This window comes from Melanotaenia boesemani, chromosome 22 (genome assembly GCF_017639745.1).
Source record: "Melanotaenia boesemani isolate fMelBoe1 chromosome 22, fMelBoe1.pri, whole genome shotgun sequence".
Lineage (NCBI taxonomy): Eukaryota > Metazoa > Chordata > Actinopteri > Atheriniformes > Melanotaeniidae > Melanotaenia > Melanotaenia boesemani.
The window spans coordinates 18,686,426-18,714,074 of NC_055703.1; the positions used below are offsets into that span (position 1 = coordinate 18,686,426).

At 37.6% G+C, this 27,649-nt stretch overlaps 3 protein-coding genes across 8 annotated transcripts; 2 read left to right on the plus strand and 1 right to left on the minus strand.

Moving 5' to 3' along the window:
- Positions 1-361: 361 nt before the first annotated feature.
- On the plus strand, positions 362-8,090 carry rnf8 (ring finger protein 8, E3 ubiquitin protein ligase). Of its 5 annotated transcripts, none has more exons than XM_041976287.1 (10): positions 362-603; positions 833-961; positions 2,342-2,769; positions 3,277-3,484; positions 4,104-4,154; positions 4,319-4,405; positions 4,496-4,603; positions 5,232-5,436; positions 5,985-6,020; positions 7,693-8,090. In XM_041976287.1, exons 1-10 carry the CDS (start codon positions 481-483, stop codon positions 7,863-7,865), a joined length of 1,548 nt encoding a protein of 515 aa, XP_041832221.1. In that variant the 5' UTR covers positions 362-480; the 3' UTR covers positions 7,866-8,090. The 5 variants fall into 5 exon arrangements, with proteins under 5 accessions (XP_041832221.1, XP_041832222.1, XP_041832226.1 ...); XM_041976288.1 differs by having other exon boundaries at positions 7,696-8,090; XM_041976292.1 differs by having other exon boundaries at positions 5,232-5,443; positions 7,693-7,794.
- A 2,115-nt stretch (positions 8,091-10,205) lies between these two features.
- tmem151ba (transmembrane protein 151Ba) lies at positions 10,206-24,428 on the minus strand. 2 transcript variants are annotated; one of them, XM_041976449.1, is made up of 5 exons: positions 24,190-24,428; positions 23,989-24,110; positions 19,525-21,622; positions 13,273-13,278; positions 10,206-10,218 (listed from the first exon to the last, which is right to left on the minus strand). In XM_041976449.1, the coding sequence occupies exons 2-3, from the start codon at positions 24,070-24,072 to the stop codon at positions 20,180-20,182; spliced, it is 1,527 nt and encodes a 508-aa protein (XP_041832383.1). In that variant the 5' UTR covers positions 24,073-24,110; positions 24,190-24,428; the 3' UTR covers positions 10,206-10,218; positions 13,273-13,278; positions 19,525-20,179. The 2 variants fall into 2 exon arrangements, with proteins under 2 accessions (XP_041832383.1, XP_041832382.1); XM_041976448.1 differs by having other exon boundaries at positions 23,989-24,428.
- On the plus strand, positions 11,675-15,102 carry tcte1 (t-complex-associated-testis-expressed 1). Its single transcript, XM_041976450.1, has 4 exons — positions 11,675-12,148; positions 12,240-12,808; positions 12,952-13,401; positions 14,624-15,102. The coding sequence occupies exons 1-4, from the start codon at positions 12,049-12,051 to the stop codon at positions 14,762-14,764; spliced, it is 1,260 nt and encodes a 419-aa protein (XP_041832384.1). The 5' UTR covers positions 11,675-12,048; the 3' UTR covers positions 14,765-15,102.
- Positions 24,429-27,649: the final 3,221 nt, after the last annotated feature.

Below are 27,649 nucleotides of genomic sequence, written 5' to 3' on the forward strand. Positions count from 1 at the left end.
AGTCTGACGCTATGGAGCACTGCAGTACACCCCCACAATATTTCCCTACAAGAAAAATATCAAATGTTGAAGGTGAAACATTTCATTATTAAATAAAAAAAAAAATATTAGCTAATATTTAATTTAACTACAGCAGCACATCTCAAAATAATTTTTTTATAGAAAATTAGGAGGTTTGGTGAATTATTTTTGCTTTAACAATGCTTGACATTAAATCTTATTCCGTTGGAAAGCCTAGTCAGTACTATCTATCTATCTATCTATCTATCTATCTATCTATCTATCTATCTATCTATCTATCTATCTATACAGATGGAGCTAATTTTAGCTGTTGCCAGGTTTTGTTAAAAAAGAAAAAAGCAACTTCCGGTTTCTTCCCTTCCATGCTAGAACGCTAGCTTGTAGAGGCTGTGTGACGAAGGACTAAAACAACGATGGGGTGTTTTGGGTCGAACTGAACATTTAACACAATGACATAAAATGGATAGTGTAACGACGGATTCCTGTGCGGCTGAGGAGGATGAATGTCCAGACTCAGAGGTTTTATGTCTTATGAGAGTTGGAAGAAATTCAGACTGGCTTCGCTTGTTCGAAAACACTGAGGTACAATTTGCTAATGTTAGCTAACTTGCTAAACTTAAATTAACTCCGAGCCTGGTCCAAGTTTGCTGTAGATTAAGTTACTTCTCAAATTATATATTTATCATTCAGATATGATTTGAATGATGTTCGTTGGGTTAACAATAACAATAAGACGTCATTTGGCTGTGTTAGCTGTTTGAAGAGCAGTAGAGTAGATAGCTAATCATCAGGTTATTTTTTGACTTTTCAGATAACTGTTGGACGTGGTGTGAATGTAACCTACCAGCTGATTTCTCAGAAGTGTCCTCTCATGATCTCCAGACTGCACTGTATTTTCAAGCAAAGGGAAGACGACCAGTGGACAGTGACAGACACAAGGGTGACCAATTTACTCATTGAATTCTAAAATATTTGTTTCCTATTGGATCCTATGTTGTTGGCTTTATTTTTATTGTATATGTATGTGTGTGTATGTATATATGTATGTATGTGTGTGTGTGTGTGTTGCCTAAGGTTAACACCTTATTTTTATATGTTCAGTTCTCTTTTAAATTATTCTAGCTTTATTTGTATAGAGCAAGTTCACAACAAAGTCATAAAGGCATTTTTACAGAGAAGGTTCAATTCTGTACAATTCCTGTCCAATTATAATCCAGTTAAACTCATTATATGATCCACATAAGTCTAATTAAAAATATGAGCTCATGTATGCCAATTCATTAAAATGATCGCCTTACTAAGGAAAACCACAAATTAGATTTAATCTTTTTTTAATATATATATTTAATCTTCTCTTCAGTTTAGTCCCCTACCCTGAGCAAGTACGGGTGGCTGGTGATAGAGAAAAGGAAAATACTCCCTTTTAACAAGAAAGTAAACCTCCAGCAGAACCAGGAATGGTGACCATTTGCCTTACTGTTAATTTATAATGATAAAGGGAGAATAATGGAGGGAAATACTCAGTGAATCATGGGATGTCTAACAGCAGTTTAAGTGTATAGCAGTATAACTAAAGAGATGGCTAAGGGTCGGCTGAGCCAGATTTATCCAAAAGGAAAGATTTAGGCCTAATCTTAAAGGCAGAGAGGATGTTTGCTTTCCAAACCCTAACTGAGCTTATTCCATAAGAAAATGGCCTGATAAGTGAATACTCTGCTTCCCATTTGCTTTTGGAAACAAGTAAACCTGCAGTCTAACAGTGAAGTGTTCTGTTGGGAAAATATGGAAAAAAAGAGATTTTTATTATATAATGAAGCTTGGTCATATCTGACAGTATTTATATGATGCTGGCAGTTTAAAGGCTCTTCTTTTTACTATTAAAACTTAAACCCATTTTTCAAAGAAGTAGGTACATTGAAGCCTTTTTGTATAATAATGTGCAATGACTTTTCAGTGCATGGATTTATCACCTATACCTAACTGCAGTGTCTTACTAAAGCATACATAAGTTTTTTTTTTACAGATACTGGCTAGTCTAGATTGTGATGCTGTATAGCTTACAAAATTGGTTGTTCACAAATATGTTTATGGACCCTCTGCCATTAGGTGAGAACTGCATGTACATCAGAAACATACATCCTTCTCATATATTCTTTCTAACAAGCTGAAGTATTTCATACCTTAAGTCTGTACACATTTATGACAAAGACTTTATTACTATCTTAAATTTATCCAAATTTGCTGAACTTATGTCAAAACCAAGCTATGTTTAGATATTGTCAGCAGCAACTAATAAACACAGTCCTACTCTCGTTCTCAGAGTCTCAATGGTGTGTGGGTTAATGGAAATCGCATACCCCCCAATGAAGCCCATCTTCTGAGGCTTGGAGACTCAATACAACTTGGAGTTCCTCTAACGGGATCTGGAGTAGAATTTGACTATATCCTTGTCCAGCGGTCGCTACAAGACATTAAACGCTACCTGACAAAGGGGATTGGAGAGGTTGCAAAAGGACCCCACACACCCAGAAAGTGTAAGAGGAAGCTGGCTGTGGAAGAAGTCGAGCCTTCCACCTCAAAGCCCAAACTTTACCGCTGGTCCTCTGCAGACAAGTCCTTTGCAAAGCCCAGCTCTGTTTCCCCAGTAAAATGCCAGCAGATGCTCAGTCACACACAAGAGACCACATCCATTAAAGATGTCCAGGAAGCAGAGTCCAGCTCGCCCAGTGACCTGGGCAACCTGCAGAGGTAAACCACAGTTTCTCTAAAATCATTACAATCAAACTCAAAATACAGCTATTTGTATTTCTTATGCTTTCATTGGATAGATTGACTCCACTGAACCGTTGTGTGTTGATCAGTGATGGGGCTGCCTAAAAAAGCATCTTTGTTCAACTAAGACATTATATTTCATCTTAAATGGCCCAGGAGTGATGCATTTAAGCAAAATGTTGATTTGATTAATCGATTTGTCATGTAAACTCTTACTCAAAGTACTCATCCAGCAAAACGTGTTGCAGATGCAAAGTAATTCCACCAGTAACACACAAAATACTTTTAAGTCATTTCCAATTTACAACCTAGTAACTCAGTACAGTTTAAAAATTAAACCAGTGTGTATGTGTATTATTATTATTAAGTTAATTTTCCTCCTGCAACTAAAAAAACTTTTTTATTTTTCTTTGTACAACCAGTGATGTACATATGTTTAATTTTGTTCTGCCTATAACATTTGTTTGCGTTGCATTGTTACAGACACAACCAGAACATTCAGACTTTAAGTGACCAGGTTGAGTACATCCAGAAGCAAATTGCATCTCCGGAGGTTGAACTCAAACAGGCTGACTTGCTTCGAGGGAAGCAGATCCAGAAGCTGCAGGGTCAGCTGGACATGCGCCAAAGCAGTGTGCACGAGGCGGAGACATTAAAGAAGCTTTTCAGTGAATCAAAGAGGCAAACAGAGGTGAGAGGTTTTTACTTGCAGGGTTAGTTAGAGTAAATGATAGTTTTTGTGCAAATTTTTAGGGAGAGTTTTTTTATATGCACAGCAAAAGTGAAAGATGTTTTTTAAATAATCCGCTCATGCAAATCATTATCAGTCCAACTGGTTTGTTACCTAAAGAAAAGCTTCTAGGTAGTTTGAATGAATTAAGGCTCTTACGAGTTTTAACCTGCTAAGGTCATGAACTTCCTGTTTTAATTTGAAGTCGTTTTGCCCTCACATGAGGCACACAGAAGTTTGAAGTTGTTTGCATTTCCCCTCGTATATGTGGCGTGGAGTCTTATGAATAATATCATGGAACATTCACAAAAATGTTTTTTTAAACACTATCATAAACTATAGATTTTTTTTAAGCGGCAGACTTCCTTAAGATAAGGAAAGCTGCATGTGAGAACAGCAAAAATCATCTTTACCACTTACAATCTTGATAAGTTATGTTTAGGGATTAGACCAATAAATTGTCCAGAGGCTATTGAAAAAAGTTATGATTCCCATATAATCTCAGGAATACTCTATTTGTAAAAATGACCACAGACGTAAAAGTTTTATATAATTAAAATGTGACTATATATGTACTTAGGAGCAGAAAACAGAGCAAAAGGAAGCACTTATGAAAAAACAGCTACAAGAGGTAAGAAGTATACAAAGTGTGTTATTAAAAGAAAATTTCAATATCTGCCTGTGTTATTAAAATATTACATTTAGAAAGCTTATGTTAACATAAAATTATTTCAAGAAATAAATTGAAAGTAAGCTAACTTACATAAGTGAACCTGTTTTCCACTTCCTCTGCAGAACCAAGAGATAGAAGAACCTGCTCTCTCTCGACAAGCCTTTGAGGAGATTCTCTCTGCCAAAAACAAAGAACTGGAGGTGACAAAGGTATCGTAAAAGGGAATTTATTGTTGCTGTTTTACACATTTTCACCTGCTGTGGGCTGTCACTTTTTAAATTTTTTTTCTATTGTTAAAGGAAGAGAAGGAAAAGGCAAGGGCCCAAAAAGAGGAGGTAGTTACACAAGTGACTGAAGTCCTGGAGAATGAACTTCAGTGCATCATCTGCTCAGAGCTGTTCATCGAGGTAGGCTCAGTTCAGGGGCAAGCTTAGGGGTATGAGAGGGACGTAACATAAAGGACAGAAGCAGACAGTTGTGAAGGTGGAAAACGTCATTTTATTGTGGAGGAATAAAATTAAAGGGGATAAAACAGGAAGTTAACTGAAATCCGAGTGTTGGGGTTAGCGGGACTGCTGAAAGAAACAGACAAAAGTTAAATTAGAAACTATACACACCAAGTAAACCATCTCAAATTAAACAAACAAAAGGGTGCTCTTAACTTGGCGTGACTTAATAGCAAAAGGCAGCAGTTCCATTAAACTAAATGTGAGCAATTCAGAACACATAACCTAAACCTAGCCCAACACAAAACCCAATCTGTAACTCAAACTGAAGACAGGACAGAACACGCACCAATTGGTAGGGGCAACAAGAGTTGTCATTAGCTTAATGCTATATACTCTATAGGCAAAACATCAGTGGTTCTATATGTCCCCTATGTCTCTTTGCATTGTCCTTGATAAATAAACTAATAATAATTTTAATTAGATAAAGGTTCTTCTGCTGGATTTAATTTGTTGAGCAAGTTGGATCTTAAAAAGAAAAAAAACTGACTTCTAACATCAACTTTGCTTTTCAATCTGTTTTGGGTAGGCAGTTATCCTCAACTGCGCTCACAGCTTCTGCCAATACTGCATCAAGCAGTGGCGCAAAAAGAAGGATGAATGTCCCATCTGCAGACAAGCCATTCAGTCCCAAACCCGCTGTCTGGCTCTGGACAACTGCATCGACGGCATGGTGGAAAACCTGAGCCTGGACATGAAGGCCAGGCGGCAGGCCCTCATCGCTGAAAGGAAAGGTGAGAGGTGCGTTCTGCTTACCGTCCTACAATAAATGTATTTGGAGATGCACATTGCTGTCATTATCCAGGTTTTTATTGTTGTTTTAATTGGTCTTTTAAAGGTTTTAAGGATAAGGAAAAGTTGGACTGGTGGAAACATGTCTGATTTACATTTCTTTTTTTGCAGGTTTTCAAAAGAATTGGCTCAGATTTATTACAGTAGTAATAACTATAGTGTTTGAAAACCTTGCCATTAACCCAGTAAGACCTAAAGCCCCATTTAAACAATTACTCTAAAACTTAGTCATTGTTTGAGGCCAAGTAGCTAAAAACCTGAAAGTTTCCCATAAAATTCCCATAATTGTCTACATCCACAAAATCATTCATTTCTTATTTTCTAAACAGGAACTTGAAAAATGCTTATATCTTTGCCCTTTTATTATAATTTTGTATGTTTGCTTTAATATTCATAAGAAAAAGAAATATGCACACTTGGGGCACCAAGTTATAAAAATCATCTTCAACATGTGAACAAAACCTTCTAAAGTAAATTTTCCTTGTTGCAGATGAGCAAGCTTGTGGCCGTAATATCGTCCAATCAGGTCAGTGGACAGCTTTAAATTACTTTGGGGAATTTAGTACACTGTGCACAATAACAGACAGTCACTCTGATCATTCAGCAGGAAGAGGCTAAATTATGTAAGGGAAACATAAAGAAGCAAGATGGCTACTTGAAACGTGTGTGCAGCCAAGGTTTCCGGGGTTAAACATTCAACTAAGAAGGGAAGAGAAAATAGTGCAGCAGTCACTCCTAAGGCCATCCAGCAGAGCGGTAAACCTCAAGCAGACAACGTGAAAACTGAAGGGATAAGCCCACAGAAAATTTGTTTCAATATATCATTCTGGCCAGTCAGTGTCTATCTGTCAGAGAAAATTCTGGAAACATCTGCTAGCTAAAATGCTGCAATCCTGCGTGACAATGCAACTTGCATGAAGAAGGTGAAGGAAGACGTAGGATTCTCCAGCTTGGGTGTTTTTGCTCATACGCTGCAGCTTGTTGAGCTTATTTCACAGCGCAGCGTTTGCAACATTTTCACTAATGCACATAAAAATTGGAGCATTATAAAAATTTGCACAGTCCCGATACTGCAGACCACAATCTGTCTGCAACACTCAGATTATCTAGTGTTCCCAGATTATTCAGGTACTCTTTCACCACATTATCTTGGACCTTAAATATAAAAAAAAAACTTTTGTTTTTATTAAGATTTTGAAGCAACTACAGACATTAGTACTTTATACTTTAGAAGGGTTTTTCCTTATAAATAATTTTAGAAAACTTTTAAATTGGATTCATTTTGTTCATTAGCTGCTCTCTTATTAAGAAGGGATGCATGGTTTACTACAACCTAATGAAACCTTACACAATAACAAGATTAATAATGACCATAATCACAATAATGTTCACATAAACAGGATGGTATAGAAAAATATTGGATTGGAACTCCAAAAAAGCAGATCGGTGCATCTACACGAAGGTCAGAGAGTGCACTGAAGCTGTTCAGAGGTTTTTTTAAGCAGTAAAAGAAGTGTGTTTTCAAGGTGTTTAGAGTAAAGCACATGAGGTGACTTGTATTTTTTATACATATAGGATTCTATGGGGTGAGGATATGTAATTTATGTGGAGAAAAGCAACAGTTTTAAACACAAGATGGCAGCACAAGGAGACATTTTCATCTGTCTTTATTTTCTGTATCATTTCCTTTGTTGAAATATGTAAGAGAGTTGAGCATTCAGTAAAACTAAATTATTTATTTGAGACATCATGGTGCTGAAAATGAGTGTGGAACCAAAACAAAAATGGAAAATTAGCATCTGTTAGTTGCACTGACAATCCACATCATTTTAACCGCATATACATGTTTTCCTTTAGAAGTAGAGAAGTATATTTCCAAATAAAGTCATAATGTAGTTTGACTTAATAAATTAAAAACGTCTTTTGTTTAAAAGCACAGAGCACAGCGGCAGATGCAAAATAAAAGATAAAGTACGCTATCCCAGATGCTCGTGGAATGGTTGGCTATCACCAGGGAATACCTCATCCACAGTGACAGATTTTGCGGGGAATCTATCTGCAAATATTTTTGCAAACACAAAACAAAAAATAGGTCACTCTGTAATGTCATGCTAAGGACATGAAAGTGGCTCAGAAGGATGTAGCTGCTTCCTAAAATGTTTGCAGAGAAACTCACTTTGCTTTTCTGTGTTTTCCAGCAGCTCACACTACAGATGTCATGGTGATCCACGATGATGATAGTAGCAGGAGCAGCGACAGTGATGGCAGCATGGTGTCCATATATAGCAGCCTCAGCTCTGTGGTCTCTGTGGACACTGACAGCAGCATCCATTTGGACTCTGATGACAGTTTTGATGACTTTGAAAATTAGCCCTGTTTTCACTTGATGGCTGGAACATGAAATGGACTCTCCAGTGATGAGTTTCCACTTTCACAGAAATGTTCCTGGGATGAGATGAAGTACATAAATTAAGGTCTTATTATCCACTTACATGATTTTGCTGAGGTTTAAGTTTTTTATGTAAGATTATTAGTTCTGTTATTGTTATGGTTTTCAGCAAAAGAAATAAAGTTTCTTGATGCAATTTCACCGTCACACCTGCCTGTATGCTGTGATGCACGTCTTGATATTGTGCAAACACTAATTTATTTCTACACTGTTGACATAAAACTTAAATTCTCATTTCCACTTGATAGTAATTACGTTATTTCATGGATGTTTAACTTTTACATCTTATCAGGAAAATTCTATATTTCCCTGATAAAATGGGGTGCAGAAACAAATTCTCTGGATCTCTTAGGATAGAACTGGTTCTGTTTGTAGCTTTGCTACAAAAATAGCTCTATGGATCGAAATTTGTTTGTTCACGTATCTACAATCTCTTAACTAGGGCTGTTGTTATATACTAGCATTAACAATAATTGTGATACTGAAAGAAGAAATATTAATACGTTGTCACACATGACAATATTGTCATTTGATCTCAGCCGATAAAATGTTACTGAATGTAGAAATGTAGTTTTTGTAGAGTTTTTTTTTTTTTTTTAAGTTCCTTGTCTCCTGTTATGAGTGCAGTTCAGTTGATGAAAAAGATTTAAAAAATACAATACCATTGCAAATTAAATTTTGTGTAAGCATTAATGGTACTCCCAGGGGAAAATTTAAATAGATTAGCTGTACTTTCCATTGTGCCATCAGTGGGATTACAACCAGTGATTTGGGCCAGTTAACTTTCCAATAATGGGTTTCATTCTAGCAAAATACTCTATAAATTTGTGTTTTAACACCAAACATGCAAAACATGATGCCCTTCATATTTATTTAATACATTTCCTGCCAGACAAAATTTTCAGATATTTCAGCACTATACCATTAACTAATTCAATATTCAAAAAAAGCTATTTCAATGTTTTTCTTCCATTTAAAACAAATTATGAGGAAACATTTACTACAAAATGTGCAGTAATTCATTAATTCTGTACTTCTGCAGTCCTTTAATTAGCAAACTTAGTGTTGCGTTAAATAAAACAACACCAACTTTTAAGAAGACATGTTTGTAATCTGACTTTAATCATTAATGAGACCGATTTGTCATTGATGCCGAGTCGCTGCCTGCTTTCTAGGTATCCGCTGACCTCGTAACACAAGCTGTAGTGCTTCACTGAAAGGCTGCTGGACTGCAGAAAGAAAACATTAATCACTCCCACTGGCAACACTCCAGAGTTTACCTCAGCTCAAACTGTGTATGCCTCATGTAAACAAACAACTGAGTGATAATGAAAGACATGTTTGTTTGCTGTTAGGATAACAATTCAGCAGCTTGTTTTTTTACACATTATTTTTCATGTTATGTCATTTAAGCATTCAAGAAAATGCTGAAGCTGCAGATATAATACAGGAAAGGTCAGTCTTTTCAAAAACATCCTTCAGGTGTCACATTTTCTGAACTAAATAGTGCACTGTTATTTTTAAAAATGAAAATGAAGGTTATCTATTATTTCACACTATTACACACTGAAATTTATCTTGCAGAAGTGGGTGTCATGTCTAAATATAGGTTTTCATCTTGCAAAGTAACTCTTTATTTGTGCTAAATCCTTCTGTATATGTTGATAAATTACACCATGCTGTGTTGCCTAGCAACTAATGCAACAGCTCCTTGGGCTGTGAAAGTAAAATGAAGTGTGATGATACCGCCTGTAGGCAGGCAGCATTAGTGCCGTTGTGTATGTTAACTCCTTGCCCAGTCCTTTGTTGGGGGCTTTTTTGTACTAAAATTAATGATTGCATGCATTTAGTTTTCCAGCATGGGAACCTTTAAAAATGAAACTGCATGCATTCAGTAAGATGCACAAGCCAGTGTCAGGTCAGGCATAAGGGGTATGCTAAATCACTGTTATTATATTTAAACATTGATTTTTATTTTTCCATTTATGCCCAGGAGTCTTTGAATCCTTGAAAAAGATCACGTAACAACAGCACAGATTGATTGAGTTTATTATAGAAGTTCCAGTATGTTTTGGCTTATGTGTTAATGCTTATTAAAAAGTGCTGCTTCTTTTACATATATTTTAAAATAACAAGTAATTATGCAAACTAATCACGAGCAACACATACATTTGAGTAAGTCATCTTGAATTATAATGTATAAAGAATAAATTAATTTGTTAAACTAATGGGTTCTGTTTCCCATTTTGGTCATCTTAACTGCATATTTAAATGGCTTTTTATTTGCCAAATTAACATTTATACATCTGCAATTGAAAATAGATAATCTGAAAATTAAGTATATTTGGGCTATTAATACCTAGATTGAAGACCAAGCTGTGTGTAATTAATAGTATTTTGAAGAGTCTCTTTATTCATTTACAGTTGCATACCAATATTAATGGCATTAAACCCTGAAACTATATCTAATATGCAAGGTTTGATTTCTTTTCAAGTGTCTAAATAATGTTTGAAAACTGAATCATGCAGCTTTATGACAAAACAATAGACACACAGTTCCACAGTGACTTTACCCAGAGTGCACTGGGACATCAGCTCATAGAGTGATTTTGCCTCCTGTGCCTGGCTGATGCCACAGCAGTCCATTAAAGGCAGAGTATGAGGGAAGAGTGTGCCTGTCAGGCCGAATTACACGAGGACGACACTGATGGACTGCCTCAGGGCTACAGTTGGAGCCACTCATTTCTCCATCTGACTCCCAGAGCAAACTCATGATGCCAGTAACAGCCATCACTCTGGCACGCTCTCTGTGCACAACATATGAAAAATAAAGTTGCTGCATCATACTCCAGCGCGAATCCATGTGTGTTCATGAGAGAATCTTATCATATAATTGATTAAAAAAAAAAAAAACAGCAAAAACTTGACTAGGTATTGATAACTTATTGGTGTAAAGATTAAAAGGTTAATCAGTAACAAATATTGAGATAGATAGATAGATAGATAGATAGATAGATAGATAGATAGATAGACAGAGGTTTCTAAAGCTGGCCAAAAAAAAAACTATTTGACTAGCTGTATGCTCTTTCTATGTTTATTGCAATGTTTATTGGATATGTTTATTGCAATATATGCAAATTAATATATACATGCAAGATATGCAATATAGAATTATAATAATCCAGATTCTCTTAAAAATGCATTGACTTCTTTTTCACCTTTATAGTTGTGCACCTGCTTCATGTTGTTTACAAGATAGATGGATTCACTCCAGCACTTCTTCATCCAAAAGAACCATGCTCTGTATTCAGGGTCCATCTGGCAGTTTTGAATCATTTGAATGTGGTTCACAGCATGATCCATGCTCCCCCACACTACCTAATACAAACCCCAAAACACAAAACACAAACAATCTGCACTATTAGCAGGGCTTTGAATATATTTATTCGTAAAATAATTCTGCCTCTGAATTAGTATCAGACACCATTATCTTTGTTATGTAACTATCCCCTCTGGTAGGTTTTACCTTCTCCTACATTATATATATTTTAAAAACAATATATACATTATTATTATTATTATTATCGTTGTTGTTGTTGTTATACTGGTGTATGTTCTGAGGGAAAGTGTTGCGTTTTTAAACTCGGAAATTCACAATTTTGCTATCTGAATTATAAAAAGAAAGCTATCAGTCCCCATGTTCCCCCTCGATTATTTTTCCTGATGTTTCCACAACACCGTTTCAAGCACTGTAAAAGTCATAAGAGTTTTCGCGGTACAACATGTTTTTTCAATTATGCATAGCTCCCTGTTTCATGAAACCCTATGACAACTAAAATATCCCTGCAACCATAAACTAAACGAAGTGCGTTCTGTTTCCACGGAAACAAGCAAACGGGCCCAACGTAGGTATCGTGACAATATTTAAATAAATACTTGTCGGTTAGATTTTCTCTAAGAAATATTAAATGCGTGTCTGATTTGAAGACAGTTTTCAGCGATTATAACTTAGCTGTGGTATAGCTAACATTTGCTTGATCTTACAAAATATAATTGTTCGTGTAATTGAAATAGTTAATAATAGGTAATCCCGGAACAAGTCTTCATGGCTTCCTTAATTTATGCTTTTGATCCAAACTGGTCACTTTCTTTGGTGCCAAGTTTATCAAACATCTGCTTGCATTGGATCGTAAACAACTTTGAAGGTATTCTTTCATTTTTACTAATAGTATCATATTGAAGTTTCCACTATCATGTAAGATTGGATGTTGACTGTAAAATGTGTCACTACTGCAGAAAACCCCATATTTGAAAAGCTCTCACAAATCCAGAAAGACTTCGTTCAGGAGAGACTGTCTACTTCCCTTCCCCTTCACGTGACAGCCAGTTTAGTTCCTGATGGAGTCTACTGGAAACGATGCTGCAAGGAGCGGTGGGACATTTGTGATGTCTCACATTATGGTGACAGCTGGAAACGAATGTTCTTTGAGAGGCACTTGGAGAACATTATTGAAGGTTTTATCCCAGAGGTGACAGAGCCAAAGACAGTTCTAGATTTGGTCCCACCATGCAGAAACTACATTAAAAAGCTTGACATATCACAGCTGCTGCTACCTACCAAGGAGCCCCAGTTGAAAAAGGTGGAAGAGAAATCAGACTGGTCATTAAAAATTGATGTTGATGAGCCTCATGTGGATCACTTCGACTTCAGCATCCTGCTTGACAAGCTAACAAACCTGGAGGAGCTACATCTGGTTTATAGAGTCAAACAATGTGGTATGAGCTTTGAATGGGCGATGTTTCAGATGACCGACAAAGACTGCAAATCCCTCGCTTATGCCCTCAAGTCCTGTAAAACCCTGAAGGTAAATAATGTTAATTTTGTCCTTTACTTTGATGTTAAGACTTTAGGGAAATTTACATGATAAGTTTAATGATGTAAAACTTTTTTGTTAGGTTTTTTTCCCTCTGCAGATTCTTACTAATCCTTAATGCAATGTTTCTACAGCTTTTTAGGCTGCATCAAAGCCACGTTGACGATGAAAAGTGTCGGCTGCTGGTGAAATACCTTCTGGATCATCCCTCCCTCAGGGAACTTGACTTTTCTCATAACCTGATCGGCGACAGTGCAGCCAGAGCAATCGGCAAACTTCTTACCAGGAGTAAACTGGAGGTCCTTAACATGTGCAACAATAGAATCAGCGGCCCAGGAGCCAAAGCAATAGCTCATGCTTTGTCCAGTAACTCCACTCTTTTGGTCCTCAATCTACGTCTCAACCGCGTGATGGATGAAGGGGGTCAGGCTATTGGCAAAGCTTTGCTGAACAACACAACTCTGAGCTATCTGCACCTGGGAGGCAATGATGTGACTTCAGTCACTGCTTTTGCACTGTCTAAAGTACTGACAGAAAATAAAACTCTGAAGAGGATCAATCTGAGCTGCAACAAGCTTGGTGAGGTAAGACATTAAGTGATGCATCATACTGATTATCTTCACAGCTGCTGTGGACTTAACATGTCTTGAAACAACTTGAAATAGGTTGTTGGATATAAAATATAAAGACAACATGGCTTTTCTTGGATTGTTTGTTATACCGAGGCAAATCTGGCATTAGGATGCTTCCTGGTTACCTCACTTTGTAGATTTTACATGCATATCCAATGGGGCTTAGACTCTGTGGCAGACCCAGAACACAATAGAGGGATTATATACATCTTTTCTAGTCTGGGAAGACCTCAGGATCCTGAAGGAGGAGCTAGGGAGTGTTTCCAGCCTTGTCTGTTGCCTTCATGACCTGATTTTGGATAATCATAAGAGAGCTGTTGGATGGATGGTTTTCTTTGTGCTTTGTAGCAGTAAAGTTTTTTTCCCCTGCTGCATAGATAATATGTGCTATATGAAAATGTCAACTCTGATAATAGGAAGTGATGAACCAGCATTTCCTGCTTTCTTACGTTTTATCATCCCCACTATGAGGATTTCACAAGTAGTTTCCCTCATTTGCTCCCAAACATGGGTGGATGGCATAGGGTGGCAACTACCAACCTAAATCAAAACCTTCCAGCTATATTATATATAATACCTCTGCCATCTGAAATTTCCTGCTCCTCTCTCACCATCCCATAAATATTTTTCTAGATCTGCCCCTGCTCTATGCTGCTGTCTGTGTAGACATAGTGCAGGCAGATAAACAGAAAGAATAGCTGTAAAGTAAATTATTCATAGACATGTGGAAAACATGCAATAATGGAAAGCTGAGTAAGTGTTGTTTCCCCATGAGAGACAGATCTGAATTTTTATTTTTATTTATTTTTTTGGTGCCATCTCCCTTTAAAGATTTCATGGTATACTGTGTCTTTGACTGTAATACACTGCAGAGGATCAGAAGTCATCCACACAGCAGAAATGTAACATGCAGTAACATCAATATCCCTGACCTTGGTTCTGCTCCTCCCAAAAATAGAAAAGGCTGTTTCAGATGAAACAACAGAACATTGGTGACACCAATAATTAAAGTTTACAAAGTGTGGGCTATTTCAGACAGCAAGAATTCCCAAGTAGCAAATTTCCAAGGTTATCAAGTCAGAACATCCTGGGATGTGTTTAACATGAACACACGTCAGATGCAGTGTTGTTATTATCCTCTAATTCTTAATGTGTGTGTACTATATTTGTGCAGGTCGGAGGTAAAGCTTTGGCAGAGGCGATGGCTCGAAATTCCACCATCACCGAATGTGATATCCGCATGACCGACATCGATGAGGAAGCTGCTTCCACTATTAACAAGGTGGTGTGGGCCAATCAGAGTTCAGAATTCTAGAGACAAGCTCAACAGAGGAAAATAGGTAAAATCTCCAGCCCCTTGAAAGCTCACAGCTTTACCAGTTCTTCTTCATTCATGCCCCATGCACTCATTTAAAATCAGTATGTTAATATGGGAAACTTCAGCCAAACACACTACAGACTAAGAATGCTGTCATTTTAAATGCAGGTTAATGTTTTGGGTTATTTTACTTTTAAAACATGTCTTACTTCAAACTAACGATATCCCTTATTTGTGGTAAATTTCATGCATAAAAGAAAATGTTTTTTCTGACTGTTGTTACTGTTTTCTAAAGTGTATGCTCAACAAAATGAGAAAAAAAAAATAAAAATCCTTCTGAAAAATATTCCAGCTGATCATCATCATTAGTAGTACAAATGCCTGGTACAGTAACATGAAAAGACTCAAATAAGGAACAAATTGACTGAAAGCAATGCTAGTGTATTCATCAACTTTCAAAACTCAAACATGAGTCACGGTGATCTTACCATGAACAAGGGCAGTGTCGGGCCGTGATTCAAACAAATATACAGTGCCTTAAAAAAGTATTCAAACACCTTGAACCTTTCCACATTTTGTGACATCAAAACCACAAAATTAGATGTATTTTATTGGGATTTTGAGTCATAGACCAATACAAAGTAGAGCTTAACTGTGAAATGTAAGAAAATGATTCATGGTTTTCAAAACCAGTTACAAATAAAAGTCAGAACAGTGTGGTGTGTTTTTGTAATCTGCTTAGCACAGATAGTTATTCTCTGAAGTTAAGAGAACAGTTGTGAGTAAACACCATCATGAAGACCAAGGAACACAGAGGACACATAAGAGAGAAGTCTGAAGCAGGCTTAAGTTATAATATATGTATATATATATATATATACATATATATTTTCCTTTTTTCAAGCTTTAAACATCTCATTTTGCACTGTTAAAGCCATCATGTGAAAATGGAAAGAGTTTGGCAAAAGGAACTGCAGAGATCCACAGCTCAGGTGGGAGAACCTGTCCACAGGACAACTAGTCATGTTCTTCACAAATATGGCCTTAATGGAAAGTAGCAAGAAGGAAGCCATTGTTGAAAGCAAACCATAAGAGGTCCTGTTTGCATGTAGAGGACACAGCAAAATGTGCTCTGGTCAGATGAGAGCACAGTTGATCTTTTTGGCTTCAATGCAAAATGCTACGTGAGGCAGAAAACATCACCCTGACCACATCATCCCCACCAAGAAACGTGGTGGTGGCAGCATCATGCCGTGGGGATGCTTTTCTTCAGCAGCAACAGGGAAGCTGGTCAGAGTTGATGGGAAGATGGGTGGAGTTAAATCCTAAAGAAAACCTTTTGGAAGCTGCAAAAGACTTGAGACTAGGGTTAAATACAAGATTTTTTTTGCAAAAAATTTTTTTACAATCATGTATTATTTTCTTTCCAACTTACAGTTATGTGCTACAATATGCTTGTCCATCACATACAATCCCAATGAAATGCATTTAAGTTTGTGGCTGTAATCTGACTAAATATTTCTTCGAGGCACTGTATGTCTAAAATTTGTTGTCAGTGTCAGTTTGAGTATGTTACAAAGGAATAAGACATTATTTTTCTAAACAAATGTATCTGCATACAGCATATATGACTTTTTATTAAATCTTCATTAGGAACCAAACGGGTCTGAATGCCACAGAATAGCACGAGGATGTTGTTAAACATTAAGAAGTGAATTAACACAGAAAAATTCATATTGAACTATTGCCATTAGAAAAGCAGCTCATCCTGTTCATGTGTCTTTTACATATAAAAAATGAACAAATGTTTTAGTGAGCATTTCCATTTATTGAACTCTTTATCTACTTTGATACACATATTTGGTATTCAGTCCTTATGTAACATCAAGGCAGCATTGTGATGGTATTGGCGTACATACAGACTTTTTACCAACACAGACATTGTTATAGTGTTAATTGTTTTATGTTTTTTCTAGTTTTTAATCTTAAGAAATCACTAGTTCATTATTTTTTTAAACCATATTAAGAGAAGCTATTCTGCAGCTTCAAGGCGAACAATTGGGTCAAAACAGATAAAACTATAATGGTGCTATAAGATCAATTGCAGCAATCCCCCTATCTTTTTTTTTTTTTTTAAGGAAAGACAATTAAAAATATTCTTGGCAATGTAGCATTGTACAAGGGTTGTGTTGCTATTTGCAACTTAGCAAAGGGATTATTTAAAACTGCACATCATCACTGTCCCTATTCCAGTTGCCTTAAAGTGTGTGTGTGTGTGTGTGTGTTTGAATCACATTCAACTGAGAACAATATTCACATCAACAGTCAGCTAACACTCTCATCTCTATCTTATTTACAGTATAAAGCCTCTCTGCCCTACATATACAGATGAATACAAATATAAAAAGATGAGCCCCAAAGCATTCTCAAGTAAAAGAGCACACACGTCATAACAACCTACTCCACCTAACAAATATGATAAAGGCTTTGGTGCTTTTTATGACCAAAGCGTTCATTTTAACAGTCGTCTATTGAGGAAAGATGACAGCCTCTCAGTCAGATTTAAACCTTAAGTTTTTTCTTATGTTTTCGTCATTGTCATTTCGTAAACATTGCACTGGTAAACACTATTTCTCTACTTTTCTCTACACGACTATGTTCAAACATCACAGTGAAGCTGCTTCAGAGGCTCGTTGGGTGATTGTGAGAAAAAGTGATGACCTTGGAAACGGGGACTTAAGATTTACCATTTGTGGGATTTGCATGCTTGTTCTTGTGTCTTCTGAAGCATCTAAGTCCTCTCCATTTTCTGACTTTACTGCAATATGAGGCAGCCTTTCACGACTCAGGAATAAGAAATAACTGAGTAAAGTACATTAATGACTTATAAATTAATTTACAGTAGATCTAACTCAATTGCTTTCTCGCTATTTTAGCTGAAGATTGCAACAGAAACAATGAAAATAGCTGCAGTGAATATCAGGTACCAGCCTCACTGCAGCTGATTTATCTACATTTTATTGTCATAGACACTATATTAGAAAGGTGTTATGGTTATTGGGTGATGTACAATATCTGGCGTGATGCTTGACTGGAATTATGTTTATTAATGATCATTTTCCGGAAAACAAGACAGTATCCCTCTTATTTCTAATTACAAGCCTTAGACCATTCTCATTACATAAAAAATTCCAGCTCAGTTTTGAAAACCAAGATGTTTATCCAACTCTTTACAAGAATATAGAAATAAAATCAATGTCACTGCTTCATTTGCATGTGATCGAGTTCCCAGATTTCCTCTTGCAGAGGACTTCACATAGCTAGGATAGATTTTTAAAGGTTTGTGTTGCAACCTGATTTGCTAAATAATATATTTCTTGTACAAGGTTGTATTTAAAATGGCTTAAAATGGGAACTTGTTGAGGAATTCCTTGCTTGTGCAAACACACCCTCACATGGAAAAGAGACTATTTGCTTTCTGAAATGCAGGAGAATGAGTAAAGTTATAACAGTCTGGTTTGACATTCCATATTTACAAACCCTTAATTCAAAGATAAGTGTGAAAGCCTTAGAGGAGAAAAATTAAACATCTTCAAAACTGCAGCCCACAATGAAAGAAGAAAGAAGTGGCAATAAGTATGATGTTGCATGCAGACTCATTGCTCTGAATACCATCCTGAGGTTTTTTGGGAGGGGGGGTACAGCTTGCATAGATGGTGAGTTGTGAAAACAAATCTAAGATAATGAAATGTGAGGTTTAAAAGAATCTTCTTTTTTTTTGTTTGGTTTGTTGTTGTTTTTTTAATCAAGTCTTGAACCCTATTCTCAGTGTATTGCTGTAAATGTAATCCACATAACACCACACATGGAATGTAAAGAGTATGGTAGATTGTTTACAGTTGCTCGCAGGTAATACTGTTAAACTGATAGCGTATCTCATGTCAATCACTGTTTGCATTACGCTTTACATTTTGGGTATTTTTATAAACGGTTTGGCTTTAAAGTAAAAATCCTTATTAGATACTGAATTAACTCAAATGAGAGAAAGAAGTTTTTAGTTCTTTACAGTAATCTTGTCACATTATTAAATGTGACACTATCAGTAGTGAATCCAGGCCTTTATCTATTTCCAGTGTCTCTGGCTGTCTCTCCGATATGCATCAGCAGCATCGGCAGCAGCACTGAGCTGGCTGTACAAGATCTGTCTTACATTATGAGAACAATAATTTATAATCAATTCATGGATGGATTCTTAAAAGCATGTGCATTTTAACAATAATGACATCATAAAATGCATCATGCCTTCTTTAAATGCGATACTGTTCTGCTTGTTTTGATGGGGAGACGCTGAGATGAGATGGTTTAGCTGATGCTTCTCAGAAATGATGCTAGGCACTTAAACAAAGAGGTAGGCTGAATAGGAATATTGCCTAATCTGAAATTTAAAGGATTTTTAAGATTATAAACCAGAAGAACTGACACTGAATCCTTATTATATTAAGGATTCGTTACAGTAAATGTGTAGTTTTAACAGTTTGAAGAAGCATTGATGATTCTGTTTTAAGTTCTTGTGTCCTGTAGCCCTCTTGTACTAAATTATTCATATTCCTCCTGTGCTATATTTGGCAAAGCAGGAAGTATAATATCACTGCAAACAGGCTGATTTCCACTGACTGTATATTTGAACTCCACCAGATGTTTACTGGAACCTGCTTTTTGTTTAATTCTCAGTTAATTTCCATGTGTTTTGACTTCACGTGAACATATTGTTTTACATGCAACTATTTAGATTTTGATATCAGGGTCAAGGTAATGTAATATGACAAGAATTTTTAGATACTGTTTATATTTTAAAAAATTGTTTAAGTGGCTGAAATGTTTTTTAATTTCCCTCTTGACCTACTCCCAGTCTCTCAGTATTTAATATCCCATTCAGAAAGCATTATTTCCCTTTTTCTTTCATTTCTTATCAACTCATCGGATTGGCGCTGAGTCAAAATCCATTTTAAGTTCAAAACATTGATCTGTTTCTTACTCTTATGGTATTTACTTTAGGATATGACACCCCCTTCCCTCCCTCTCCCCTTAGTATTCCCAGGCTGTCTGACTTTACAGAAGTTTTAGGGCTGGAACACCTTGGCTGCATGGTTCTTCAGAGCCACAGAATATTTCGAACAGTCTCATCAAGTCTGTTTTTCCCTGACTTACTGGCTGTGCTGTGACAAATTCCTCAGACTTGTTTTTATTTGTCGTCTGAAGTGACAGCATCTTAAAAAATGTAACTAATCACAGTTCTTGTAACTTGTATGTAGATCTTTTTACCTTGTAAAAGAAATAAGTCCACGTCAACCCATCCCAGGATTAAAGAGGGTTCTCGGCTGAGTTTGTGTCATCAGGTGTGACAGCTGTGGGTCATAGTGAAGTTTCTGCACAGGAGCCATTTCTGTGCAGAGAGCGGTGGTCGTGGTTGAGGCATCCTTCATTGCGATGTACGATGAGTACTGGGAAGCACAGAGCGTCCTGATAGGCTGGAGGGTTCTCCTCGCTGGTCTCCTGGCCTGACAGACATCGAGTGCTCTCAGTGGGGCAGGACTGCTCATTCAGGCTCCCACTGCTCCTCCACAAGCAGCTACGCCTGGAGCCGTACAGCCGACCCAGCGAGAAGCGGCTGGCGCTGAAAGGGATGCGGGGGCTCGCCGTGTTGCAAATGCTGAGGGCGCTGCGAGAGAAGATGGAGGAGCTGCTGATTGCGCGATGGCAGCGTTCACAGTTCTGCCTGTAGCTGCTGTAGCCGCCACATATGGAGTAGCTATTGCAGCTCCCCGAGAGCTGGGCAAGATCCATTAGGACTGCCTCTGAGTAGCTGGGAACCAGCTGCTGGTTGGATCGGATGTGCCACTCTAACTCTGTGCTGTCAATCGTGTTGACTCGCGGGATGTGTCTGCAATAAGGACGCTCTTCAGATGGTGTTACTGGCACATAATCAAAGCCAAACAGCTTCTCCACATGATAGTGCACACAAGCAGTGCGGTATTCTGTAAGCACCCGCAGAGGCCAGGAGAGGGTGGAAGCAGCTGCCACCCAGAAAGCAGGGTTGGAGGCATACCAGGGAGGTTGACTGGGGTCAGAAAAGGCAATCATATACTCCTTAAAGTCTACATTCTTCAGGTGCATCCCTTCACGGGCCTCCATGTAATCATCCAGACCTTCATTTTCTGTAAAGAACCTGGCCCGCTGAGTCAGGTAGGAGTTTTCTGACTCTACATTGGCAAAGCTAAAGCACTTTGTGAACCTCAGCCTAGTGATGGGGAAGCTCTCCAGGCCTAACAGATGCTTTGAGATATCCTTAACACCACAGTTCCCGTAGTCAAACTCTGCCTCAGCCACATGCGTGTTCACTCTCTCATGGTAGACCTGCGTGGTGGTGTAGGCATCTCCGTTACGGTAACGTGTCACCTGCCGTGTCCTCCTGACATAATGATAGCTGATGGCCTTCCACCAAATGCAGGGCGTAGCCTGCTGCATTCGCTGTATGCGCTCTGCCACACTCTCCACGTCCACCTTGTACTGGAGCTCGTTCCTGGTGTAGCAGTGCCAGCACTCCACCAGGTAGACCACATAGAGCATGACCAGGAAGGCTAGAGGGATGTAAATGTAGCCGTTGGAGCAGGGACTGTCGTGGTACATCATAGACTTTCCCTTGTAAGCACTGTCGAAGGAGAGGCGAGTGACCTTGGTCACCTGGCACCAGGCCATCACCCCGATACAGCTGTACATCAGCAGGGAAAGCAGCAGGCATTTCCAGTGGGTTTCTTGACACAACGATTTAGTCAGGGACTGTTTCTGAGGCTGCTGCTGGAAAGAGGATGAGAAAAAAGTATTAGGTCAACAGCAAAAAGAAGTATATCTATGTGTATTGACTAATAATTTGTCTGAATATTACTTTTTACATAAAATTAAAAAAAAAAAATCACGAACATGGCCTAAATACCTACTAGATATAACCTTAAAAAGCAGTGACCTATAAAATATTTAGAGAAATTTCTGCTTTCTAAGTGCTTTTGCATAGTTTATGCATGAGCCATGAGCTACTAGCTCATGTCTTAGCCTGTGCTTGTTATAATCAGAAGATTCAACAACTATTATGGAAGACAAACATCTTATTATCAGCAAAATCTGTGCAACCTGCTTTCTACACCTGCATGAATTTATACAACTTAAGATATATTTATAGCATAAAAAAGGGTAATCTGAGAGCAAAAGCCCACGTATAATGCCAAGCCAGGCAGAAAAAAGCAGTCATTTCACTGGCATAAAGCTGGTGCCATCATTTATCACCTCGGGGCACAGCAGGCCCCAGTGGCTGCATCAACAGCTCAAAAGCTAGTCACGCCCTACAAGAGCACAGCTCCACAAACCTGGCAAAGACTCAAAAGCCTTAGGAAGGACAGACAATAACAAAATAATTCACATCAGATGTCTGAGATGATTGCTTCTACTTGGCCTCTGCTTGTTTATTATACTACATACTACCTGCATGTATGTTTGCATCTGATTGCTTTCTTTTAAGCACTTTGAGTTACTTTTGTCTAAAAAAAAAGTGCTATATAAATAAAGTCTGATTTGATTTTAATTTTACAGACTAGTCCATAGGTCCCAGCATCACTATATTAATGTACTGAATCCATCATGTCAGCTCTGTGCTCTCTGGGTGACATAAAAACATAAATAATAGATGTTATTTTTCCATAATTATCCTCCTCACCTTGGTCACATGGTCCTCAGGAGTCTTGCCAGCTCGAGGCTACACCCCATGGGGGTGAAAGGGATTAACACTGAAATTCCCTGTTGATATAAACCTACTACAGGAGGGATATTTACGCACCAGCATCCTGTGCATGCTTTAAAAACTTTAATCAATGCAACATGACATATTTGTGGCTCATGTTACATTTTAAAAGCTTTGTTTAAGCAGAAAGAGTTGCAGTGAGCTTATGCAGCTGGAAATATTCAGTAACAAATGCATGTGGTCTGCAGTTTATTCCAAAATGTACAGTGTGTGCAAAAGCACTGTTCATTAGGCTTTTAGAAAATAAATGAAAATCAAAATAGTGAGAAAGAATTAAGCATTTTTGTATGCAAGTAATCTGTAAGTGTTGAATACAGAAAAATCCAGCAGTAGTTTTTAACTTCAACATGGATTTAGTGACTTACACTGAAACATTGCAGGATGTGAAACGTTCACATCATTTTTTACTTTGGTTAAAGTCTAGTTGTACTTGTTGTAGCCAAAACTTTTTGATTTGCATGCTGCAAAATGAAGTAAACATACTAGGAATGGAAAGGAATATGAGAATATATTCAACAAAGCAGTTTACTGTACAAGTTTATATCCCAATTCTTCTACAATTTGAAACATCACTGCATTTATTTAACTAAAACTATACTCTCTCTAATCACTTTCACCAAAAAGTTAGGCCTATCTGTAAAATAAACTGTTTTAGACAAAGTTACAGTGTGTAACAGGATCCATGATTTATGAGACCACAGTGGTATCTTTAAATAAGTGCCTCTCACACTCACGCACACTTTCTCTTGACATAATAAGACCAGCTAGGTTACATAAAAAGCCTCTTGTGTAATAGATGTGCAACTTATCCAAGATGTGTTTGGTGAAGTCTAATTAAGAGAAGAAATTATATCTCAAATGGTTTATTGGTTTATGGGAAAATGTGTGTTTTGGAATATGTCTATATGATTTAATCATGTGTACTTAAAATACAGGGACATGTAAAGTAGTAGACTTTGGCCAGTTTTTATAATAATAACTTCTGGATCAAGACTAAACTAGCAGAAATGTTGCCTCTGTGAGGACGTTTCTTTGTTCTGCTTCTCTTTTCACACTTTCAATATGCCCATTGGCCCCTGTCCAGGACCCCTAATGGGTCCCTATGCCCCATTTTGAAAACAAGTCTGGAAATGAGACAAACCTCGCACATCTATCGTCGTTCACACTGTCGGGTGTGCGCTTGGACGCACGGGGTAATTTACGACAGCTTATATATAAGGCAAATAAGCATTAGTGCATCCAGTGGCGCCAATTAAATCCTAATCTCCAGATTATCCACAGTGATATCCCATCAACTGCAATATATCACAAAATCTAAACGATGAATATGCTTAATTTGGCTTTGGGTTGGAAACAAACAATTGGTCCTTACCTCCTCCCTGGGACTGTCTGCCTCCTCTTCGGGAACTGTGGTGTTGCTGCTTTCACTGGTCGTCGCAGCCGATGCTGGGGACATGATGATGATAACGACTCAAAATCCGGTGCATGGATCTCCTGGTAGGATGGGAATTTTCCAAAGCTGGGTGAGACATAAACACCCAGAGACCCCCTGTGCGCATCATCCAAAGCAAGCCTGTAAAGCAGGAATCCGACGAGAAATCCTGAAAGGATGCATTATCCCAGCCCCTTTCTTTCAGGTGGACAGACTTCTCCACGGTTCATCCGAAGTAGACGTGCAGATAGCTAGAAGCTGCAAGAGTTGCAACGTTAGGACGTGGCAAACGCGGTAGTCAGCTCCTTTCCTGCAGACAAAGCAGGCAGTGAAAGACCGAAGCAGGACAAAGACTCCAGACAGCGGCACGTGTGAGCAGCCAGTCCAACACCACAATGTAAATAAGACATTCAGTGTTCACCTAAATCACAACAACACAGAGGGGCGCTGCTGCACAGAGGAACCACCCCTTGCATCGCAGTGTGGTGGCAAATGCTGAAAAGATAAAGCCACATAGGCCCAAGCTAGGCAATTTATTGGCTGTTATTATAGATCTGAACATAACAGCCCACTGGCCTCCACAATAGTTATTAACCTACAATCTATAGCCTAGGCTGCATAAAAAAGCATGATTCAGCATTCAAACAGCATGCTAGTACTTCCTATTTGCTCTAATCTACAAGTTCATAGTGTTTTGATTGAAACTTTTTGACATATTTTGGTTACACTTTTCCATTTTCGAACCTGCCGAACAATTTCATTGTGTTAAAATAAAATGTTAACAAATAGCACTCAGCCGCATCTTGCCATTCAAACCCACACTAAATACAAATCAAACTGGGATAGGCCTATCCGTGCAAAGACAGAACACAGCAATTTGCAAACATTTGCAAACCCATATTTTTTCCCCCAACAGAACAACATAATAGGTTTTGAACCGAGACGTTGATGACAGCAACACAACTCAAAAAAGTTGGAACAAGGTGATGTTTATTGTTGTGTAGCATCCCCTTTTACAACGGTAAATGTTAGGGAAATGAGGAAACTAGTTACTGGAGTTTTCAGAGAGTAATGATGTCCTGATGCAGGCAGGTCCGTTCAGCACCCGGACTCTGGCGTTGTCTTTCTGAAATATACAAGGCTTCTCTAAAAGAGACATTGTTTGGATGGGAACATAATTGCTCTAAAACTTCTTTCTACTTTTTAGCATTGATTGGTATGTAAGCTGCCGACACAGCTTACACAGCAGTTCCATCCCAAGGTGTTTATTAGTTCCTGATTTTAGTAAATAATCAAAAATTCTCCAAGAACAAATGATTTGTAATTCTTCAACCATGTCACAAACCTTTGCGATATTCCTTTAATAACTAATCTAATGTGTCCACTAAGCGATTCATGCATCACTCTGGGACTCTGCTGCTCTTATCCTGTAAAGGTAGCAGTCTCTAGAATATTACCTAAAACATTACAAGCTGAGCTTCTCGTTTAGGCTTCGGAATTTAATTTTCACTCTTGTTTATATAAATTTTTTTAACAAAGTGTAGTAAAATAGCATCATTGCATCTTAATTTAACAAAATGAATTTCCTTCTGTATTGCACTTAGAAATGGTCACACCGGTCTCTCACTCCTCCACAGACAGCCTACACAAGCAACTGATATGACTTTTAAAAAGAAATATGTTGCTTTTTAAGCCAAAATAGTCATATTTCACGATTGTGGTTTGATGTAATATTGTGACTATATCATGATTACAACACATTCCTATGAGATGACATTTTTTTTCACGTGAAAAAGAAAATCAAGAGGACAGTAAGAAGATTAAGCATGTATGAAAGAATATTCATTCCCGTCTTTGTGCAGCACTGTTTACACAAGAACCATTTCCTCACAATCATGCATGGCAAACAAGCCTGTGTTTATTATAACACACACAATATGGACATTGGACTGGACTGCTGACATGAAGTGGAGAAGTAAACATAACATGAAATCACATGGTAGGTCTTGGCATCAATAAAACTGTCTCTTAAAGGCAGTTATGTTTTATATCTGTGATAAATCAGGGCCTCTGAGACTGAAGTAGCAGCTGTGTAAGTGAGCCCTCTAAAGGCCAAAACAAAACAAGCGTCTGTTTAAAAAAAAAAAAAAAGGGGCTTTAAAATGCATTATAGTTAGGGGTGTGTGGAACATTGGAGAGGTCAGACAATACATTGGCTTTTGCTTGTAACATAGAGGGTAGAAGGATTTACATCAGTACATAATAGAAATCATCTGATCCTTAGCAAGATTGAAAATAGGTAATGACAACTTTAGGTGAAAAACAGCACATAAATTATTATATTAATAAAAACTAAGCCAAAATGCAGAAACAGGCTGTGAAAAACTAAAAGCGTGCACCATCCCCAAGGTTAGTAGGTGCTGCTTAAATTATTATTTAAAGTATTTTAAATTTTATTTAAGTATATTAACACAATGCCAAGGAGGAAAGACATCAGCAGCATGTTTCTCCTTATTAATAGAAGAAGGATTATTAGTTTACCACAAGGTCAGACTGTGCAATGCTCAGAGAAACTGCAATAAAGAACCCCAAGAGCTACATCTCAGACTCTACAGGCCTCAGTATTGCTTAAATGATAATGGTTGTGACAGTAAAATTAGAAAAATATGTCTCTGTAAAATAATATGGCAGTATGACACAACTTTGCAAAATTCCATCAGGACAAACAAGGCTTTTGGAATAATATCTTTTGGAAATCTGAGACATAAGTTGAGATGCTTGACCATAATCCTCAGATAATGAAAACCATACACCTTATTGTCAAGCATGGTGGTGGAGGGGTGATCATTTGAGCTTGTTTTGCAGTCACGGGACCTGGGCAACTTGCAATCATTGAGTTGACAATGAACTCTTCTGCACACCAAAGTAATTTAAAGTTAAATAGAACACTTAAAGGCTACCTTTCTTACAGCTTCAATTGGGCCATACAACAGGTAAATGAACCCAAACAGAATGGCCGAAAAAGAAAATAATCAAGGTTCGGTCAAAGTGAAATCAAACTGATTGAAATACTCTTTTTTTTTTTTTTTTTTTTTTTTAATTCCCCGATGTACCTAATTTTAAGGCAAAGTGAGGATCAGATGATTTTTTACGTCCTAATACTTAAAACATTAGATTTTGAAAGAAAGTGCAATTTATTTTATACCCTGACAAAGCATGCCAAGTTAGCTGCCTGAGTTCCCAGCACAGGTTACAGTACAATCGATCTGATCCTGTAAAAAAAAAAAAAAAAAAAGCTCCAGTCTCATAGTATCTGGGGTTTCTTGGTACTACAAGTCAAAAGCTCGTGGTATAAGACTTCCTGTCTAGACTTTAAAAATAAACCTCTGTGTGCTGAATTCATGGTGCACTGAAGTGAATCAAACTGCAGCTACATAATCTTCATTTTACTCAACCTTAACAGCAACATTTATTCATTAAGCACAGGGAATATTATCAATGTTTATTGTTAGAATTCAGTATTGAGAATGCTATCAAATCATTTTGCCAGAAATGTAAAAGGAAAATTATTGAAAAGGATAATTTATTGAAAAGTTTCCTG

Coding starts and splice junctions, on each gene's coding strand:
- tmem151ba (XM_041976449.1), bottom strand. CDS start 24,072: ATGTCCCCAGCATCGGCTGCGACGACCAGTGAAAGCAGCAACACCACA. Junction 21,623..23,988: donor CAGACAGTCCCAGGGAGGAG/GTAAGGACCAAT, acceptor TCCTCTTTCCAG/CAGCAGCCTCAGAAACAGTC.
- rnf8 (XM_041976287.1), top strand. CDS start 481: ATGGATAGTGTAACGACGGATTCCTGTGCGGCTGAGGAGGATGAATGT. Junction 962..2,341: donor GGACAGTGACAGACACAAGG/GTGACCAATTTA, acceptor TCTCGTTCTCAG/AGTCTCAATGGTGTGTGGGT. Junction 2,770..3,276: donor GACCTGGGCAACCTGCAGAG/GTAAACCACAGT, acceptor GCATTGTTACAG/ACACAACCAGAACATTCAGA.
- tcte1 (XM_041976450.1), top strand. CDS start 12,049: ATGGCTTCCTTAATTTATGCTTTTGATCCAAACTGGTCACTTTCTTTG. Junction 12,149..12,239: donor GATCGTAAACAACTTTGAAG/GTATTCTTTCAT, acceptor TCACTACTGCAG/AAAACCCCATATTTGAAAAG. Junction 12,809..12,951: donor AGTCCTGTAAAACCCTGAAG/GTAAATAATGTT, acceptor ATGTTTCTACAG/CTTTTTAGGCTGCATCAAAG.